The following is a 22420-nucleotide window of genomic DNA, read 5'->3' as shown; positions in this document are numbered from 1 at the left end:
TGCTCATCATCTGCTCTAGGTGAATTTGAGACACATACAGCCAAATAAAGAGATGACACCCCATCCTTTGACTCTATAAAATATGAAAATCAATTGTGTATAGCAAATTTTCAATATGGGTAACAGAGGGGCCTGGAGACAAACTGTTTTGTAATGTTTCTTTGTGTTTTTTGGTATATTTTGGTAATGAACGAAAGGAATCAGAGCCGTGTGGTTAACTGCGGCGGTCTTCATTATTGGCTTCTGGCAGATAATTTTCCACATGGCAGTTATCTAAATGACTCAGGCTGAGATAAGTGCTCTAATGCACAGGGATTTTCCCCAACTACGGCGTATCGCCATCCATTGGGCTATAGTACAGTAGATAATGTGAGGGTATTTCACTTCTACTAATAGCCTGCTTGGCTTCCCTTGCGTTTGTTAAATGTAGTTAACATCGAGAGTGAATTGCATGGCAGAATTACACACAATGAGCCCCGCTTATAAAGAAAAGGGCAGCACTTTTATTACTGAAAAGACGGAGAATAAATTAAGTCATCTGACAGTGAATTGTAACATCAGATTGCTTTTCTGTCTTTGATAGGCGGCTCTTCATTCAGTTTGGCGGATGCATTATGTCTCAGCATACCAGAGATTAACGAAGACCCCTGGAGTTTAAAAAAGCTGGAGAAAGCTAACAGATAGCACTGCTAATCATCTCAATTGCATTAAGATTACATTTTATAAAAACATTTTATTAACTGATATGTTAATATTGCAGTGCTGAAATCTGTTTAGTACCTGTAATACACTAATAACCAACCAAAAGCAGAGAAAGTCACAGCATGAGACAAAGCTCATCACAAACAGCTTTGCCACAAGCTGAGTAGGGAAATACTAACAAATATAGAAGGTGCTCAGTGTCATTCACATCAATACTAAATACCATCATGCTAACACACATGAAACTGAAATAACTCAATAAACAATAATTTAACAAGATTAGGTGTAACATTCAACCCTCAGAAAAAAAAAGAAAAAAAAATCTAATTTGAGATGTAATACAGGGATTTCTTGGAATATCAATTTACAGTTTTTGTAATGTCTAATTCAGTTTTTCACCAAATATTGTAGGGGAAATTAACCGTTAACCAATTAATAGGTTTTTACTGTAGCATTTTACTGTATTTTACTGTTACAATGTGTGTATATATATATAACACACACACACACACATTTTTGTGAAAAGTGGGGACATCCCATAGGCGTAATGGTTTTTCTACTGTACAAACTGTATTTTCATCGCTCTACACCAACCCTACACCTAACCCTAACCCTCACAGGAAACTTTGTGCATTAAAACTCATTCTGTATGGTTTATAAGCATTTTGAAAAATGGGGACATGGGTTATGTCCTCATAAGTCACCCTCTCCTTGTAATACCTGTGTCAAACCCATTTCATTATACAAAGTTGTGTCCTGATATGTCACAAAACACATATGTGTAGGTGTGTTTGTTGTATAGATTTACATACTGGCTATAACAATCAGAATAGAAAATCCTATGTTGGTTGGCTCTCGGTAGAGAATTAGTGTAGTTAAAGCAGGGGTTAAAGGACTCATACTGACAACCAAACCTTGACCCCTCGGTTCTGAGAAATGGTTAAGAATACAGACATAGGAAAAATAAAGACATAGGAAAAAAGTAATTCAAGGATGAACTGTAACATAAGGGGGCATTTCCGTCTTTCCGTCCTTCATTCAAAGTGGCATATCCATTAAGCCTACACATATTGCAATCTAACGAAGGTTTTAATTTCACCCCTGTCAGACATGCTGAGGCCACAGGAAGTGGAGCAGAGGGAATGTGGGGGAATTGTAGTTCTATCAGCTTGGGGTGAACTAGGGAGATAAGGCTTAGGGCTGGAAGTGACGGAAACAGAGCTGGGCTGAACGTCTGCTTCCTGACAGCTACAGAGCAGGGGAGGCTGGACGTGGGTGATACCATTACATCTCGGCTGTGCAGTCCTCTTTTGAAACCAAACACACACACGCACTTACATATATGTTCACAAAGAGCAGGAACAATTCTTGGGACCTTTCTGGCATTTTTTGGTTATCAACCAGGGAATCTTTCTGGTTCCTGCCATACTTTATCTCATTTGGGCTCCTAGGGCATGGCTGGTGATCAGGTTACCTCTTGCATAAAAAAAAAAAAACATGTGCATGCATGCTTGCACACACATGTATTCACTCTCTCTCAAGCACACATTAAGACAAACACACCCTCTCTCCATACACATACACATACACTCCCTCTAAAAGCCTACACACTTTTGTTTGTTTGTTATCTCTCTTTCACTCCTTAAATCTTAAAAAGCGCTTGAGGAGGTCTTTATCTTTTCCCCTAAATCCCTTCAGCAGGTATCCATGTCAAAAGAACAGGGCTGGGATCTGGGAGAGGATTGTTTAGTAAGGGTCAGTCCTGGGTCAAGCTTTTGGCCTGTTGTTAACACAGCCCTCCCCCTGGTGCTTTTTGCACCGGTCTCCATCTGCACACCTTCGTCCACCGTCACTCCAAACCTCCAGCACCCCAGCAAATAATCCTTCTCTGTGAGAAGTCTCTGGTGACAAATACAAAGGTCAAATAGCTTTAGCACACAGTGGAAGGGAAGCCAAATTCCCCAAATATGGAGCTTTGGTGGTGTTTGCTCGCATGAAATTGGCTTTCTGGAGTTTCTCCAAACAGGCCTGGTAAATTCCTTCATTCTTTGTTAGGCTTCATGCATTAATGGTCTTTTGTGACGGAGTTCTGATGTGCCCAAAATTAATAATTTGGTCTCAAGTCTCAACAAAAATTGCTATTCATTGGGGTAAATTTATTTGTCAGGAAAAACAGCAACTGACTCACCAAATGCTCTGGAAAAGTCAATGAATTTGAAGAGGATGACATATGGAAGAATAAACGGACTGTCAGAGAATCAGTACATTTTGATCCACTGCCAAGCATCTCCTAGTCATATCTCTTCTGGACAGCTCACGTATCTTTGTAACAGTCCCTGGACCTCACACGCACAGTCCTAGTCGCTATCGGCAGGAAAATATTCCTCATGCAGTATTATCGGTAGGGCAGCATATGGCAAACTAGCAGCAGGCATCTCATCCTCATCCTCTTTAGAGGCTAAAATTAGCACAATACTGTTTGTGGCTTTAAGCTGGACTCGAACCCACTGTGATACCGCTAATAAAAAGACTGGCCTCCTGCTTAGAGAGAGAATGTACATCCCTACAGTTCACTGGAGGATTATCCTGTTGGGATAATGTTTTTTCCTGCGATGGCTACAGAAAGATTTATATTTTTAATCTAATTGTATTTGGAAGCAATCTATCAGGCGCTCTTCGTTGTTGACTAAAATAGCTCCTACAAGTCAGTGGGGATATTGTAGAAGAGAATCCTCAACAAGAGACATCTTTTTGGCAGAGGATAACCCCAAAAAGAGATAGCTAATCTCTTTATCAAAGCCCTAAATAAACTAAGGTGAGTGCATGTGACACAGCCACACAAGAGCACCTGATTAACGAAACAAAGAGTTAAAGCCTGTTTGTTTACTGTCGCTCACTGTTCTTCAGACTCCCTTCCCAAGATCCCCTTTATCCCTCCCTTCTTTTCGCTTCCTCTTCACCTCCCTCCTTGGCCTTCCTGCCCTCTCTATCAGGTGAGCCAAGCGGCGATAACATATCTCTTTGGATTATATCAGCTCTTTCCTGAAAAGTTGGATGTGTGCATATCTGATCGTGGCCCGGTGGGTGCGCACTGCTCCTCCCTAGTCGTGCTGAGTAATGTTCACTCCGGTCTTCTACAGCAAACCTAATGCGTTGTGACACGTCAGTGATGAGCTGCACTGATTTCTGTCAAATTCACATGAACCTCTCCAGCACAGATCAGATGACGGGGCACGGCATGGGGATTTTCCAGACGGAGCAAAGGGGTTTCCCAGCTATTAGAGGCAGATCAGGAAAGGCAACATAAATTGCGAAACATAACATGATCCCTCTTAACAGTGACCATGCATCTGACAAATCAATGATGAATGAAGTTGACATCTCAAGTATTTATTGGAAAAATAGCTCTTTTTGCTAGCTATATCAATAATTATCATCATTCTATCAATGACAATGTCATAATTCTATAGTTGCTCTGATCTTACAGTAATGTTTTTAATCAGAACATCTAATGAAGAGAGAAAAGATATAAAAGAATTACAAGTTTGAGAATGTGCAAGCAGATGAGCAAAGATGACAGTGAGTGGCTGTAAAGGGAATATTTAGCAAACACCAAAAATCTGGTTTTGGCAAGAAAAAGGATTGGTTTTGAAGGACTTCCTGTACACATGGAGACAGATGCAAAGTGTCTACATCATTAACACACCACAATTATAGCATTTGATCTAAATTTAACATCTGCTTCCCACTTAAACTGAACATCACATAGCAAATAAGTCCAACCCGAAAACTCCCTTTCCCTGGGGCTAAACATCCTTAAAGGTGAGGAGTGTAATTTCTGCACTACCAGTGGTACCATAGAGAATGTTTCAAACACTCCCCTGTCTTCCATTGTTAGAATAAACAAGCAGTCCTGCCCCACATCATAGCTTGAGACAATTCTGGATTGTTTAAATACTTGCAATTCTTTTAGGTGCCACTAGAGGCACAGATATTACCCACTTCAAAATGACAAGAAGAGATGCAACACTGTCATATTAAACCAAACTTTCATATCAAAGAATTTAAAAAATGAATAGAAGAAGAGAAAGATGTCAACAGTGCTATAGCCAGTCATCTCCCAGAGTTCACATGATCGTGGGTGGGGGGAGAGAAGTACTTCAGCAGTAGTTAAATCCCAGAGCAAACAGAAGAGCAAACACAACAGTGACACTTTATCATACCAGCTTTATGAGTATTATCTGACCAGAGACAAGGTGCTCAATCAGGCTATGGATGCTAGTTAAAGGCAATGATTAGTAAAGCAGAAGAAACAGCTGATATATGGGGAAAGGAGGGGGGCAGGTTGTTTGCTTGCACTTACTCACTTTTCACTCTCCTTTTCCCACATGACACAGGACATCATCCTAATCCCAAAGGCAAACTGCCCCTTGGTCTGGGAACCGGCAGCATTTCCCCTTTTTTTCACCATATGACCGCAGTGCGTACACAGAGTCTTATCAGGAGTGGGGCCATAAAACAATTGGCGCTGATTATTTTCAGAGAAAAAAAAGTGGTAGCTTGTTGGTTGTGCCATCACTACTGAGATTCAGTGGGGTCATAAACACGCCAGTCGTTCAGATTCCCCTAGGCTCGCCATGCTGGAGCCTTCCCATGGGTAACCTAACAAAACTACAGAGTGGCTCTTGAGGACATGGCTCCATTCGTGCCCCTCACTGACACCGGCTGGCATCGCCTTGACTTTCTCGTAATGGTTAAATTTAGCCATTTGCAGGCACAATGTGAAATTCATGAGAGCATCATGCAAAAGGGCTTGAAAGAGAGAACATGATGTGTTGTGTGAAATAAAAACTGCTCTTTGATTCCGTACTTCCTGTCAAGCACATGCATTTCCAAACACTTACTGGAATTGGCACCTTGCTCTCTTTCCTGTGATCCCTTGCTTTCTCTATGCTTTCCCCTCTCTCTTTCTTCTCTGCTCCTTCTGTGGGTGTGAATGATGTGATGTGTGATGTGAATGAGAGAGAAAAACAGCAGGGGCTGCTCGGGCCGCCCGGTGCTGCTCTTAGATCCCTGCACTATAAAAACCGCACACCTTTTATCAGCCATTATGCCTCTGATTTAACCAGATTACTCCACCAACGTGCTGCCACTGATACACAGGGAGCGCAGAGAGCATTCAGCCTCCCCCTCCTGTGTGCAGCACTTTTGCATGCACAGAGGAGAATCTAGTGAGGCAGGAACAACCACTGACTGACTACACCTGAATGACAACATAGAGCTCCTATTACTCTTTGAAGCACAACAGTCGCACACACCAGGCACGATTAAAGCTAAAAAACAAAGTCAAAGAACGAGGGCATCCAGACAGCAGTGAGCGAGTGAAGAGGCGTCCTCTTAACAGCTCAAAGTGACTGAGCTAAACAAAGCCAGGACCCTGCTGTAAAATCAAAAAGGAAAGTGATCGGCATTGTAGTGCACTCAGCAATTGAGGAGAGCACTGAAAATAGCACATGAGAAATGCAAAGGCATGCAGGCGGCACTCAGAGACGGAAAGAAAGCGCGAGAGAGAAAGGGGCTGGGTTCTTCCAGTCTGCTGGACAATCGTTGCAATTAACGGGTGACTTTGACAAACACGTGAGGAGGGAGCTCTGTGGGCGGATCCAGGCCTCAAGGTTTGTTGGCATCCTGTCAGAGGCCATGTCTGCTGGTCAGTCTCAGATGCCAGCCAATCGCAGACCAGAAATGGTGGCCAGGAGCCAATGAGAGCCCTTGCTTAGACTGACCTTCACACAGGCCGGTAGCAAACTGACCATTAAGTCAATGTTGACAACAGCACTCACCACAATCAATCCAACAAAATAATGATCAGCTTGATGCATGACGTTTAGCTGCAGCTGTTCTCGACAAAAGCAAAAGTACCAGACGAGTCCATGTAACATTACAGCAGAAGAATTTTTCACACATTTCAGTGGGTTTTACTGTACATTGACCTGTTTACACCGCAGCCGAATGGTCCCATTCGTCAATAGTAATTCCTGACGAATTCGGTCGAAGTAAATGCACTTCTTAACTCGCTTTGAGTGACTTGCTGGAGCTCCCAAAGTCTTACTGCAGTACAGTTTTGGAGTCCACGGCTCTGCATGTAAATTTATGCAGACAATAACAAGAGCCTCACAGGAACTATTTGACTTGGCACACATGGGGCCTTTTGCAAATGGGTCCTGGTAATTGCTGATACATATCTGACTCCTGTAGTCATCACCTTGTTCCCAGACCCTTTGATGAGGCAGAGGAAACCCAAAGCCTTTCAAAACACTCAGCATGATATCTGCGTATGCGAGAGCATGTCATTTTCCACATGCCCTGCCCCTTTTTGGTAGAGGTTCATATCGCATGCGATCCTGCTGCACCCCAAGGGTGTCTCTTTTAATCTGGGTGGGCACTGGCCTTGCCAAGAGTCCAGAGTGAGCAATACAGGCCACAATAATGATTTGTTTTCTCTTAACCCACTGAGGGTGGACGCTCAGAAAATATGGCTTCAAGATACAATGCAAGAAGATGTCCCCCGAGAGGGCGGCTGTTAAACAAAGGCGGGTGCATACAAGCACACTACACTAATAAACGGGGTCTAATTAGAGATGGGACGTCCTGAGTCTCTGCTGGACTCCGCTAAGAAAGTTTCTGTGATCCCAGAGAGGGAGGAGTGGATTTTATCCTCCCCCCTTAAGGGGACACTCGCACTTTGATGGGTACAGAATCACGAACAAGGAAAATGCTGTCCTCAGTCATACTGAGAAGCTATTTAGGTGCGGTATGGAAAACATGGTGCGGATGGCAACCACTCAGCTATGGTGCCAATCTCTACGTTGATGGGTTACAGATGTACTATGTTATGCATGTGGGTACAATGTTCCTATGCAGTTCGAAGGCGTATCCATGTTTGTTACGATGCTGTTTCTGTATAGAAGCCATTCTCATTTCATTCACTGACGTTCTTTGGTTTTAAAGATGCAGGAACAGTGCAGTAGCAACAAGAGCCTTTATACAGAAGTTGTACAGATATTTGTAACAAAGATAGCTTGTTAATGCTAATTATAAAGCATTAGCACATAGAAAGAAGCGCAATACGGGGGTGGGAGTCTGAACACGAGTGAGGGGACCAGTTGGGGACATATTGGCAGGAGTTTCTTGGCCAACAGCAGAATAATAGTCTTATTGGGATTATGAAGTCACTCCTTACAGAACATGCTAATACGGTTAGCAGCACTGCTTTACACAATCAGCAATTAACCCACATTAGCATAATACTTCCACTAAACCTTCACTGGTGTGAATAAGACTGAAGGGGCTGAGGTGTTTGGGACATTTGTTCACGCTGAACACACTCAGCATACGTCTAGGTTCATAGCTCAGCCTCTTCCTGCTAGCATACGACACGACAAACACTCATCCAAAACACCAGGGTGAGGGAACATGAGGGGAGGAAGGAGGGGGTGAACATTAAAAGCCTGGCGATAATTGGAAGTATGTGAAAAATTACGTGTCACTTTGGTCAATAAAGAGCAAAGGTCACCACAAGCAGGAGCCCAAACTCGGCACAAAATGTGCTCATTAAGGCATCCAATCAGAGTGTTGTGAGCCACCAGGCCATTAGTCATTGGTCATCTGACCGACTGGGCCGGGTTGGCCTCTTTCTTATTGCTCTCCTTCTCTGTGGAGGGAGAAAACCGGCGCTGGTATATAAATCGTTGCTCAGTCATCTGGAACATAATGTGGTCCTTTCTGCTCTCATCCTGCTCTGCCTGCTGGCTGTGCAGCCCTCAAACGGCAGCCTTGACATCCCTTTCAATAATAAATCAAGTTGCTTTTTGCCTACAGTTTGTTTGAAACCCTCCTCCACCCTTCCATCCGGCACCTCTGACACTGGTTCTCATTGGCTAAACCACAGAACTAGCCAATCACAGTGCCAAATAGTAGATGACTTCGTTTAAAGTTTAAGTGAAGTTGGCTTTCATTGGCTTTTATTCCGTTGAGAGAGAAATCCTATCAAGAAAATACCCAAGAGTTTTTTTTTTTTTTTTTTTTTAAGAATATTTCATTTCTCTTTGAAAGTTCCAGAATTTTTCATCTGGAATGTAACAGAATGCATAAAAGCCCCATCAGTGTAAAAGCTCTTTTGTTAGACTGTCATCACCAGTGGCTTTCTTCAGACACCCTGTCCAGATGGGCCCAGAGGAAGGTTCATTAATGCAGTCTTATCACAACCAGCTGATGGACCTACGCCACATGACCAGCCAGCAGCAGCCTGAACATCTGCTTTAACTCTCTCCATACACATGCTTGGCTTCAGATGGTAAGCTGGACACATCTGCACAGTCAGTGACATTTCCATAGAAGCATACTTACTACACTGCTCCCTGGAATACTTGACTCTGATTGGTCGATGCTTCAATCAAGTTTTGTGCATAACTTCTACCTAACTGTCCTAGTTTCTGTCCTTTCACTCTGTGGTCTTTTTAATAAACTCAAATCAATATCCCCTGACCTTTTATTTATTTAATTGATAAGTAATTATTAATGACTGTACATTATCATTAATATGTACATAGGGTGTCTCAGATCCTTACCTTGTTCGCTGCTGTTGTCACCGCTGTGCGATGTGTGTCCTCCGCTGGATGGTCCTGGTGTTCCTCCGGAGCGTGTAGAAGCTGCATCGTCATGGTCTCTGTTCCATGAAGTCTGTGCGGAAAGGAAGAGAGAGACAGAGAGGGAATAAGGCACACAATCAGGCATCAGATCACAGAGAAACACACACAGGCTACAGTCCCATGCTACAAAGACAGCTGGCTTTATCAGATGTTCCTCATTTGATTGTTTTTCATCCTCTTGCCAGGCCCTACAACCTCACACGACAATTCAGTTCTGCACAGTTTAAAAGAACCATTGAACCAAACCCTGTGAGCATTCTAATGACACCACACAGTCGCTGGCTTCCTTATACACGTTTCTCATTTCACAGAGCAGAATGCACAATTGCACTATTTTAAAGACCACACATTAAACTGTAAGTTAAAAAAATTAAATTGTATTACCAGTGACAGGATATCCATAGTCCAGAAATGAAATATAAAAACAAAGAAAGAAGAATTAGCAATAGCAGCTAAGATGTGCATGCCCGACCATTCACACTTGAGATCTCTGAATACAACAAGAGCCAGTCAGTCGCCACTCTTATATCTCAGAGCGAGGGAGGGTATAAGTGTGTGCGTGTGCGGCTGTTCGCTGACCTAGCGAATCAAAATGAAATCAAATAAAAGCCATTCACCTTCAGGTTGGGAAGAGGAGGAAGAAAAAAAAAAAAACAGAGAAATCCTATTGACAATTAAGCTTAGGTGTATAATAGAGCGAAAGTGTCAGCTGTTGGACGGATGGTATGTGGCAAATGGAGCAGACATGGGGATAAAGAGAAGTGGACGGCACAATGGCGAGCCGGGGCCTGCACACACTCAGCCCCATGCAGTGTCTACTTGTACTATAGAACAAAACAGATGTTGCCTCTTATCATTGGCTGCCTCCACAAAAGTAACATTAACTGAGGGAGGAAAATATGAGATGAAGGCCGCAGCATCTTTTCAGATGTAAAAAGATGCGCATCAGAGATGAGAACTCTCAATAGCAGCTACAGAAACTATTTTGATTTTGCAGGTTTTGCAACGTATATTCACAGTTCTCAGGATTTTAAACGTGCCAAATATAGTTAAAATACTGTATTCTTACTGAAAATATAATCAAAATATTACATAAGCAGATTAATTGCTTTATTAATGGTTTTGCTCCACAGATTGTATATTACTACATATATGCAAAAACATGATTATGTAAAAAAAAGAAAGAAAAATAAATTAAATTAAATTAAAAATAAATTATGTATTATAAAAATAAAAAAATATATAACATTTAATATATATATAACATTTTATTTATACAGTACCCTTTTAATTAAAAGCACTCCATAAAATAAAATTCTCAAATAATCCAGAAATAAAATAAAAAATCCTAAATTTTGAAACAATCCAAACTGCATTTTATAGACTTGCCACAAGACTCCTAGAAACTTCAGGCATAATAGTGCCAGCCACTACAGATATGTTTTTTTTTAATATCCAGGAAAAAAAAAAATGGTGTATTCTGCAGCATACCAAAAGTATGCCGTAAGAGGTAATCTAGAACACATGCCCAGGGAGCAAACAGTTAAAACTGAAATTGCCAGTTTCTACAACCCTTTGTAAAAGAAGGAGAGAGAGAGAGAGAGAGAGAGAGAGAGAGAAATGGAGGGAACTTGTTTATTCAGAGCTTTGTGGAAAAGAATGGTACAGCACCCTGGAGACCAAGAACCCCAGAGCCTCCACACGTAAAAAGGATGTTTTTAACACACAACAAATCCCACTTGAAAATATAATTAGAATGAGGAAAATAGCAAACTATTGCATTAACTGTAATTGAACAAAAGAGCAGTGGGGCTTGTGGGAGGCTGCCGCTCGGCCCCATGGGAATGGGGGAGGGTCTCGGCCGAGGGTGAGTGACATCTCCAGGGTGCACTCCAGTCTATTTATAACTGCCCCAACAATCTTGTCCACCACAGATCTAACAGCTAATTAATACACAAAAAAATGGCCAAAATGCAGAGCAATCCACCAGCGAGCAGACACCCGGAGGAAACCGCACAGGCGCATAAGCGAAGGAGTAAATATGTGGGCCAAAATGAACAGCGGGTGGAGGCGGTGTGGATGCAGATGGTTACGGGAGAGATGAGTGCTGTGGCGGAGAGAATGCTGTCCTGCTGCACACAACAACACACTTGATATATTCACTGTCCCTCTAATGAGCTAGCTAGGATTTATTCAGTCCTGTTTTTTTTTTTTTTTTGGGGGGGGAGGCTTCGTCCCCTCCCCCTCCACATGTTTTCTCTTCCCTTGGTCCTTTTCTCTCTCCCTCCTCATGTCCTTCTCTCTCTCAAGTGCAGGATGTAGATTAATTCAATGCTTAATTGTTTAGTAAATTCAATTTTCCACATTCTATTCTGCGTAGCTTTAGCTAAAGTTCTTAAATCTGCAGTGCGTAGCCCAGGGAGCAGCGTTTGTCATCTGTGCCTTTCCCTTTTTTTTTTTTTTTCATTACCATTTTCTTCCTCCACCACTTAATTCGCCATGAAAAGATTTTCCTTGCTGGAAATTCTGATTCTGCTATGATCGGTGAGGCATTCCAATTCATTGCATTTTCATTGTGTTGGGTCTTAGATGGAAGCTCTCTTTCTCTGCACATTATACACGCACTCATGCAAAGAATATTGGGCTTCCAATTCATTTATAATAATAAAGCAAAATGTTTCAGGTTACTGTAGACTTCACAGGGGAAAGAAAACTCATAAACAGTATATGTTTACAATTTCATGCCACAGTGACTGCTCTCTCTCATTCCTTTTTTTTATTTTTTACACAGACCCACCAGTGTCACATTGTACTATTTTTGGTTTTGGCTTTATCTAGATAGCACAACAAAATGGACTGAGAGAGAGACACACACACACACACACACACACACAGAGCGGGAAAAAGAGAGAGAGTTTTTATATGCCTCATCAAACAAGATTAGCAAGGACACTTGAACAAGCTCACTAAAATACTCAAGCTCTGCTGGGAAATACTTGGGAAGCACAAGATTCACACATGAACTTTGCCCAGTGGATTGCAACCAAAAACTAAATCTGTTCAGGACACTTGTTTATTTGTTTACTCTGGCTCGTTGATAAGGCTGAGATCCTCAATGTTGATAACAGACCACGTGGCTGTCGGTTCAACTCTGTGCTAAAACATGAATGCTTCTGAAATGAATGGATGTGGTAATGGCATGCACAGAAACAAAAAAAGGGAGGATCAATGCTAGAACAGTTCGATCCCCTTTAAAAAAAATCGTATAAAAGAAAAATGGAGCAAAATTGGGGAGGGGGGAATAATTGCTGGGAAAAAAAAAATCTTCCTGGATGTGGTCTACAGAGAAAGCGAAATCTTTTAAAATGGCCTGTGGGTGAGATCTCGCTTAAAAACCAGTAGAGTCACCCTTAATGGCACTGTAGGATAATCACACAACTCCTTTAATTACAGTAGCTTTCACATCACTGGCTTAAAAACGATTCATAGTGTGATGCTCAAGCTTAATAAATAAAAATAAATAAAAAATACATAGTTGACCATGCTGTTAGACAAATTATGTAAAAAAAAAAATATATATATATATATATGTGGAATTGCAAAGAAGTTTAACTACGGAAAACGTATCATTTTGGGGGAACGTTACACACAAGCAACATTATATGCTTATAAATAGTATATATATATATATACGGCTAATTTTTTTTTGAACCCAGAGCACCTCTTTAAAGTAATGAGAAAGTGAGATTCCTCGTTCATTATCTTGACAACTGTTGGCTGCTGTCAGCGATTCAACAAGTGATATAAAGAACGGACATGTGACTATTTTAGTGGCACGGGAATATCAAATTGTGGTTACTTCGATCAGTTAAATTGAAAACAGGCATTACGCATTAAGTTAACTACTCTTTTTAGCAAAGACTATTGATTATAGCACAGTGTAATTTCAACATCGCCCAACTTGTGGACTATCAAAAGAAGCAAATAATCTACACTTAAAAAGACAACACTTTAGGTTCAAAACAAAAAAAAAAGGCATGTGAAATATTACTTCACTAAAAACATAGTGAATAAAAATGATGTACGCACAGTTCTCATTCAAAAGAGCAAAAATATGTTTTTCTTGAGCACAAGTGATACATTCAACAGTGAGGATATAACAACAACTAAAAGAATCTCTCATGACAGGGAAACAGTGACATTATTTATGCAAACCTTTAAAACAGGTCCATATATTCTCGTTCAATAAAAGCTGAGCATTTTACAAAATACAGTATATATATATATATATATATATATATATATATATATATATATATATATATATATATATATATATATATATATATATATATATATATACTGTATTTTGTATAAAATCAGGCCCAATATTTTGTATCACAAATTATTAAGCACAAAAACAACAAAACTACTGGGTGGCCTCTATGCAATACATTAATAACATAGCTTACTCTGTAATAACACCCTTAGTTTTTAAATTGGCCCTGAACAAAACAGAAAGGAAACTGCAAACAGAGAAACTATTCAGCATTTCAATTATTTCATCCCCTCTTCAGGCCGCATGGAATAATCTAAAGAGCCCTCGAGTACTGAAGTCTTGAGCACCGCGGAGGTTTTCATGGCGTTGAGTTCATTAGCAAATGGCAGTGCCTCGCTGCAATTAAAGACAACTGTGCAAACGCTGCAGCCCATGGACATGCATTCAGACTCTTTACTTTGCCTTCAGTGAGCGTCAGCACAGAGCAAATACGTCACAAACAAGTTACCATGAGCCAGCCAATCAGAACACAAATTAGCCTGGCTTTGCACTGAGGCACAAAAAGGCAATAAACTTGTCTAAACTAAAGATAAAGGCATTACTCTGATGACATTTAATGTATTTGTTGGTAAATGTTGTATCAAAATCAATCATTCATGACTTATTTGACTTAACTAGTTCTGTAACACAGCACACTTTTTATTTTCAGAATTGTAACAGAATTTAAGTTAAAATACTAGTGATTCTTTAATCACTTTAATCTAGGATAACTTTTTTAGATTGATAAAGAAAATGAAAGAAAAGAAAAGGAGAGAAAATGGAAGAATAAGGAAAAAAAAACTAATACTTTTAAGATAACTTTTCATACTTTCTTTTTGTCTTCTTGATAAAAAAATGCATAAAAAGTATTAAATCAGGAACATTCTATTTTGTACTACTTCCTAACAACATATTATATTTTTATTTAATAATTCTAGTTCATTTATAATCTCAATTAAATTAATGTTTTATAACAAAGAATGACTGTCAGTTCTGTGGTCACTATCATCACACAAACCATTTTAGAGTTTTATATGCATTAATTAATTTATTTATTTTATTTTTTGTAATATTAATATTTTAGTTTTGAGTTGAGTTGAATGAAAATACCATGTGAGCATGTGTTTTTACCAATCCAACCAAACCTATCCAACTTTCTCCAACAAGTCAATAAAGCACATTATAGCCTACGAATTACACATTATACAAAAATACACGTGAAGGCTCCTTGAGCTTGTTATCTTATAAGTATTCCAGTATGAAACATAGTTTGAAACATAGTTTTAAAAAGTTTAACCATTATATATGTAGCCTAGGCCTATATATTTACATACTACAGTAGCGCTCATATTGTTTAATATTATACTATACTTAATACTAGATTCATATAGCCTACATGTAAAACTATTTTCCCCTGTAGTGTGGTAATTACTTAATGTGACGTGCTATCAAACAAACAACAACTTAGACAAGATTCCCCGGAATGAAGACCGCAGTGAAGGGGTTAACTAGCTGCTAACTAGTCGCTCCGCTCTTATGGCACCTGAGGCTCATATGGCCGCGCGTTTATCAGCGCAGTACGAGGAAAACAACGTGATCCGAACTGGCTCGGCCACATTCACCAGAGACAGAGAGAGAGAGAGAGAGAGAGGCTCTGACTTTTTCACCCTTTAGCTCTGCCCCTCTTTCTCTTCACTCGATACTTGCAAAACAATGCTAAGCTGGAGTTGAGACATTATTGATACGATGCTTCGCTGCACGGAGGACGAAAACACAGCACAGCGCTGGACCACGGAGTTTAATCAATTCTATGTATATTTCTGATTTTCTTATGCTGCAGTAGGCCTATTCCTGCTGGAATAAATTGGCCTTTGAATAAATGAACCGCCTCTCTCCCTCTTGTTAACATTGTTGAGAATTTGCACAAAGGAGATTTTTTTTTTTCTAGTCCAATTCAACTTTATGCCCGAGGGCATATATTAAAAATACATATGGAACGAGATAATGCATGAGCGACGCAAATTCGTTAGGGATGTCACCGCCTAGCAAACTCAGAAATGTAACCACAAAAAAAAAAAAAAAAAGAGTGTGAGAGAGAGAGATGTAAAATACATATAGGACCTGAAGTCAAGCTTTAACTCTGTAGCTGTTAATCAAAAAACCGCCCATACGCATCTAGTTTAAACTTATTTTAATGTACTTTTATTTAAGTTTAAAACCTCTTTAAAATTTCAATGAGTATCTTTCTAACTAGAGGCATTTTTTTAGGATTCTTAATAAAATAAAAACAGATTCTACCTCGCAGTAGCAAACTTCTAAAAAGTTAGTCAGCTTACATTAGGCAAACAGACTTTCACGAAGACGTAAATACTTAATACTGACCCTAATATTTAGGTGTTACGCGTCAAGAAAAATAAATAAATAAATAGGGCATGTCTTTATCTTAAACTAGCCTAAATTAAAGAACTGTATTGGTGGCTTTCAGCAAAGCATAAATTGCTCTTATCAAGCTACGTACCCAGGGGTCTTCATATAAGCTTAATTTATTTTTATCGCTTAAATTCATCTCTTCTCAATAATGCATTTAGTCAAAAATGATGACACGTGCTCTCCGATAAACAAAATTGACATTATGCTGTTTAATGCTGGCTTTGAATTAGATGCATTATCTGTACAGATCCGCTCATTAACATATCCATTAACACAGCCGAGGTAGAAAAGACTAAAGCAGCCAAATGTCATTTTATTGGAGGCTCTGTCCGGTAATGAATGGGACAGGGTTTTCTCTCCCTCAGATACAAACTGGTGGCCGACGCAGTCATTGGAAAGCTACAACTGGTCAATGCTTTACTCGATCACTCAGCCATATGGAAGATGACGGATTTAAATTATTTAGCCTAATCGCTTCATTACTTGTTATACTGGTGAATCTGCTAATCCCCTTAATATGACCACTCGTTTATTTATTTATTTATTTATTTTAAAGAAGTGTCTCTCCCACATCTTATATCATTATATTTCAAATATATAGGCTTTTTAAATATTACGCAGCGTGCCCAGATGAAAGCATTGAAGAACGCGTAAAAGTTTAATTGAAAGTGCGTTAGAGTTGAACGACGTCAAAGGATCCTAAGGACAAGAATGAGCTGCCGCATATTAAAAAGGCATAGAGGAACATTATTCCACACATTTTCCTATAAACACAAAATACTGCATGGCACAGTACTGCTCAAACACGAGCAATAGCGCTGCTTCTGCTGTTCAAAAGGCTGAGAGCAGAACACTGCGCGCGCACTCGTCTGAGCAAAAACACTGACAAGGCAACTAATGAAGCGTGAACAACAGCAGAAAACCAAAGCACCGGATCTCTAAATGTCTACTATAGATATGTCTCCATTTGGTTCTCGATAGTTATAGATACCACAGATAGCCCAACTGTTTGGTTTGCTTAAAAAAAAGGCGGGCGAGAGAAAAGAAGAGGGAAAGGACTAAATTAAAATCGACAAGAAACAGGTCAAGTTTATGGCAATGCTTTCACGAGCTAATCTCCTCGGGTCAGTTCCGGGATCAAACCGTAATGAAGCAATAATGGGCCACATTATTCCAAATTTTTCAATCCGATGGAATTTAAAAGCCTTGATCGTATGCAAATAACGGCGAGGCAGAGAAAGTGACCCAAAAGACGAGCTGAATGGCCAGAAAAGAAATGGACCCCTGCACGTACCTGATCAAGGGCCCCCGATGATCTTGTAATTTCTTCGCTGTCTGATTTTGATCCTCCTTCTCTGTCGTCTATAACCAAGTCGATGGGCATCTTTCCCTTCAAACAGCTGATGTACCGATGACAGAAATTGTCACAGAGTTCATGTACCTATAGATACAAGGGAAGCAAGGAGGGGGGAGGAGGGGAAATCACAAAGGGTCATCACAGCGAACTGACAAGTGCATCCAGAACTCCTATTGACATGGAAAACCTTTCCCAGTGGCCTTCTCTGATAGCTATCAGACGCATCCAGAATGTGAAATAACTTTACTCCCTCTCAAAATAGAGATATCGCCGAAAATTGACACTGACAAGACGACTCACGGGCTACGCCGTATTCAACACCCGTGTAAAATTCATCTGCTCCCGGGGTTGTGGCCATTAGAGAGATGACCTGCTTGACTGACATTTAAGGTAAACTGTTTAATTTCGTCTAGTTATTTCATTACCGCCTTTTTACAAGGGAATAATATGGTGGATGACATTCAGTGGCGAGGGGAGAATTCTTCTTTTATATCTGAATGCTCAAACTATAGTTTCGCCCGTGTTTTCTCAACACACATAACCCTGAGGCTCATGCAAATATCTGGAGATTTGGAGCCAGTGTATTCAATAGTGTAAAACTATATGCTTTGGCGATAAATCACTTGATAGCCCTACTCTCGACGTGGAAACAGGAGTTGATAAAATTCCTCCAAAGTGTAGTGCTGATATCAGATAAGCGCGCAAAACGTGCCATCAACGTGCTCGACAGTATTTCGGAATAACGTGTATACGTGTACAAAAAGCGCTACCGGCTACGTTAGGTGGCACAGCATGCAGAGAAACATTGAAATTACTGCTATGAAATATCTGTGGCCGTGGTAGCAGGTTGCATTGTAATTAAACTCGGAGGAGAAATAGGCAGCGTGATTGATTTTGACACTAATTACAACAGACCAGGAAAAATACATTTATGCAGATGAGGCCCATAGGTTTGAAGAGAGGAGCGGCCAATTGGGGTAAACTTTGATTACCTTTTCGAGCTCCAAAAGATGAAACCGTAAAACTTGAATGGCTTGTATCATCTGGGGAAAATTGACAATGAAGAAAAAAGTTCACTTTAAATGTGACGAAATAAAAAGGCCCAAGACAGTTGCAAACAAATGAAGTGATTTATGACATTTTGGATCATTTGTGACTTGAGATCACTTTCTAGACAATGCACAGCAATTAAGTCAAATTATACTTCATTTATGGATAAATTATCACTTTAATCCATGTTTTAATGAGAGGGACGTGTGTCCTCCGACAACATAAAGAACTCATGCATTACATATGGATAAAAAAATATCCATTACAAATAGCAATGCAATCAAAAAATCTGACAATTCTGTCTAAGGAACACTGTCTGAATATTTTATGAAAGTTATACATTAAAACTGATGGAGGCAAAATAGAAAATATAATAATTTGCACTCACCAAATTATCCAGCTCGGGATTTGATGAAAATAGCGGCTTTTCTGCTCGAATCTGAGACGATATGCATGTAAATAATTAAAAATTGTGAGAGAGAGAAAAAAAAAATCTTTAAAAAAATAATAATAATTAGCCCCCGTTTTCTTTTCTTTTTTTTTCTTTCTTTTTTGTGATTATTATTATTTAAAGTTACAGAGACCTAGTCATCGCAGCAAGTGCGCAAGAAATTATGCAAAAACTTTTTGCGCCATAAAACTGTTTCTGACCTGTTTTGCAAACACTGCTATATCCTCATTGAAAGACTCTGATGAACACACATCTCCCCCAGCCACACCGGGCTCTCGAGGTGTGCAAGTGGCTAATTCACATTTCTCAAAAATCAGTGCTAGAAGTGGGAACAGCGGGTGCCTGGAATAAAAACACAGAGGTCAGTGCGGGGAAAGCTCTGGATTAGCACATGACATTTTATAAGAGTTTACCAGAGTTTTCGGTCTCTACTGAAAGCATTAGAACAGTCTAATTTGCATCTGAGAAATTTAGATTTAATTAACTTTTTAATTCGTCGCCAATCAAAAGTAGCGTAGCCTTACACTGCGCCACGATCACACATCTATCTATATATATATATGAAATGTTTACTCGTAAGTGACAACACAATAATCGACATAAACGTACATTATAACGAGCTTTTTACTTGTGTTAAATACTGTGTCGGATCACATGTAACTTAGATTCCTGCACGTATTATCAAAGACAGCAGTCAATATAAACAGTGGGCTACGAGGTCACAGCATCTAAGAAATGCTCACGTTTAGTCTAGGTCAAGCATACAATTTAAGCATGGTTTAAATAGTGGGCCTATATCTTGTGTAAAATTTTAGGGACGTATCTAATTCATAATGAATGAGAGTAAGTTATATGGCATGTTCTGCGTATTAATCGCTGTTTTTAATACGACAACAGCCTTTATATACAGCGCTGTGATGAGAAGCCTTGTGCTCGAGCAGTAGCTCCGCACACACAGATATGTTTGCACATTTTATGGTCTATGTGGAAAATATCCTTTATGGTGTTGTGAGAGTGTTCGTTGTAATTTTCACGGTAATCACTTTGCGCAGCTGTCCAAAAATATATTCTATCCATTTAACTAATAACTAGGCCTGAAGTTTTAACAATGAAAAAGTTATAGCTTAAACATAACATTAAACGTTTTTTTATTAGCTATTATTATTATTTATCAACTTTTAATTTTGAAGTTTAAAACTAAATACGAGTAAGATTTTTAAAACAAACTAATATTAATAATAAAACGCTGTCAAAAAGAAAGGCAAAAAGAACAAACGGTGGACTGATATAAAAGTTACAGGGGAAAACTTTTAGGGAAAAAAAGTAACTTTTAAAAAGAACTTGTATGACGCCTTAAGTTCCCAGTATGTTTTACAGAAACTATTACAGGTCAAATAATGTGTTAATCATAAAGAATATGTCTTGGCTATCTACACGTACCCGTAAATGGAGTCTTTATCTCTTTTGAGAGCGTCATTGACGGATGAGCCCATGCCAGGCGGCATGGCGTTGGTGTGGGCTGTGTGCGGGTACTGGTGGGAGTGGAGCTGGGGCCCGTGGTTCAGGTGAACGGCCTGCATGGATCTGGCGGCGTGCGGGTCCCCGTACATCGTGCTCGGGATTCCTACTCCGTCCATCCCATAGTGGGTTATATCTTCGTACTGCACACACACACACGAAGGGCAACATTCCCATGTTGTCACTTTTACCTCTTACACAATATATTCATAGAAAGAAAGAAAAAAACACTAAAAAAATATAAATCGAATATTCTCGGACAAAACAGTATGGCTTTTGGGAAATGAAAACACTTTGTTCTGGTATTACAAAGTTATTAAATATATAAAGTGTAAAAGCAGACTATCTTGTGCTTTTAACACTAAAAAAAATATAATAATAAATTATTATTTAAAAAACTATTGTGCTTTTTCAAAAACGGACTGAAACATACAGACTTAGTATACAGCGTCGGACACACCAGCATGGAGTACTGAGCTAGAGCTTTATTGAGATCATCACACACACACACACACACACACACAATTATATGTATACATATCTCACGACTGAGCATTGGTGTGTTGTGCCACTTTTTGTGATTTATTTTTTATTTTTACAAATGCAACTGAAGTAATAAGTAATGTAATTTGCATGTAATAACTGTGTATTATATAGGTTATTATACCCTACTGTTGTCAAACTAAATTAATTATAAACTAGTTCATTATAAACTATATTTTGGATTAGTCTAATTAAACACTAATTTACATTGTCCAGTCGAGCCTAACAGTTCAATGTAATATTTGATTAGTTTATTTAAAATAATCAGTGACATAGAAAATTTATCATTATTATTATAAGTTTCATGATATTTTAGAGAAAGTAAGATGACGAGACCATAACTTGTTTAAACTCTAAATCAAGAGAGTGTACTTGATTTAGTTACTTTCCCCATCAAAAGCAAAAGGTCGTAAAGTTGCGATGAAATCTTCTCTGTGGTTGTTTACATTTGATTACAAATGCAAAGAAAAAGTGTCCAACCCGTAAATGTCAACTTTACGAGTTAAAGCGCACAACTAGCCTATGTATCATTGGAATGCTGTTTGAATAGAAGACTATTTTGTATAAAATACGTAAACAATATAGCTGAGTTGAATTTGTTGAACTCCTTAATAATATTCCTGCAAAATGTAATATTCATAACATGTATTGTAATAACTTTTAGTTTTGAGAGTAAAACTATTCCAATAGTTGTAAAGTTTTTATTATTATTTTATTTTTTATTTTATTTTTTGTCCCCATGACTATACTAAAGAAACTTAAACAAATGCAGTGCATATAGAAAAACTATGGTTTAAAACATTAGGAATTGCTCCCTGTCAAACGTAATTAGAGAGTGTTCTGTTAAAAAACGTTTTAGTGTCTCAAAACTAAGACACATGCATGCATGTGAGCGATGTAAAGTTGAACGTTACAACACAACAGGCACGCAAAAGAAGAGAAAGTTTGACTGCGAGTCTGAATGTCATCGGCCACGTTTCAGAATTTCCAACTGCATTCAACAACACGCAGTCGAAGAAAACTTTCGGGATACGTACCCTCTGCGCCATCGCCCTCCGCACTCCCTCGGCTTCCTTTAATCAAAAATATATCCCCTATGAGGCCAGGGTGAATAGGAAAGAAGCACGCAAATTCCAAACGTGGGATATGTTTCCCAAAAAATCCAACTGCCTCTTTCAAGCGAGCGATGAAGCCAGTCCTTCACCACAAGTTCAGCCAGGCGCGTTCAGCGAATAGGTCCCCTTCGCTTTCTTTCCCGTGGACAGCGACAAGGATCGCGCAAAATCTTCTTTTCCGAAGCAGTATGAAAATAGCCCCTCAAACAAAACTAGCGCATCTCA

General features: G+C 39.4%; 1 protein-coding gene across 2 annotated transcripts in view; it reads right to left on the bottom strand.

The window, feature by feature from the left end:
• meis1b (Meis homeobox 1 b) overlaps window positions 1-22129 on the bottom strand; it is a 61015-nt gene extending 38886 nt beyond the window's left edge. For both annotated transcript variants that reach the window (XM_026224546.1, XM_026224547.1), the window contains exons 1-7: window positions 22118-22129; window positions 20460-20680; window positions 19220-19361; window positions 18957-19007; window positions 18511-18561; window positions 17456-17602; window positions 9333-9444 (exon numbers count right to left, since the gene is read on the bottom strand). In XM_026224546.1, coding sequence (XP_026080331.1) covers window positions 9333-9444; window positions 17456-17602; window positions 18511-18561; window positions 18957-19007; window positions 19220-19361; window positions 20460-20680; window positions 22118-22129 — 736 coding nt within the window. The remainder of the gene's footprint in view (window positions 1-9332; window positions 9445-17455; window positions 17603-18510; window positions 18562-18956; window positions 19008-19219; window positions 19362-20459; window positions 20681-22117) is intronic.
• Between the last annotated feature and the right edge of the window lie 291 nt (window positions 22130-22420).

The sequence above is a fragment of the Carassius auratus genome, chromosome 38 (genome assembly GCF_003368295.1).
Source record: "Carassius auratus strain Wakin chromosome 38, ASM336829v1, whole genome shotgun sequence".
In the NCBI taxonomy this organism is placed as follows: Eukaryota; Metazoa; Chordata; class Actinopteri; order Cypriniformes; family Cyprinidae; genus Carassius; species Carassius auratus.
The sequence above is the reverse complement of the archived record's forward strand: the minus strand, read 5'-3'. Positions and strand labels throughout refer to the sequence as shown.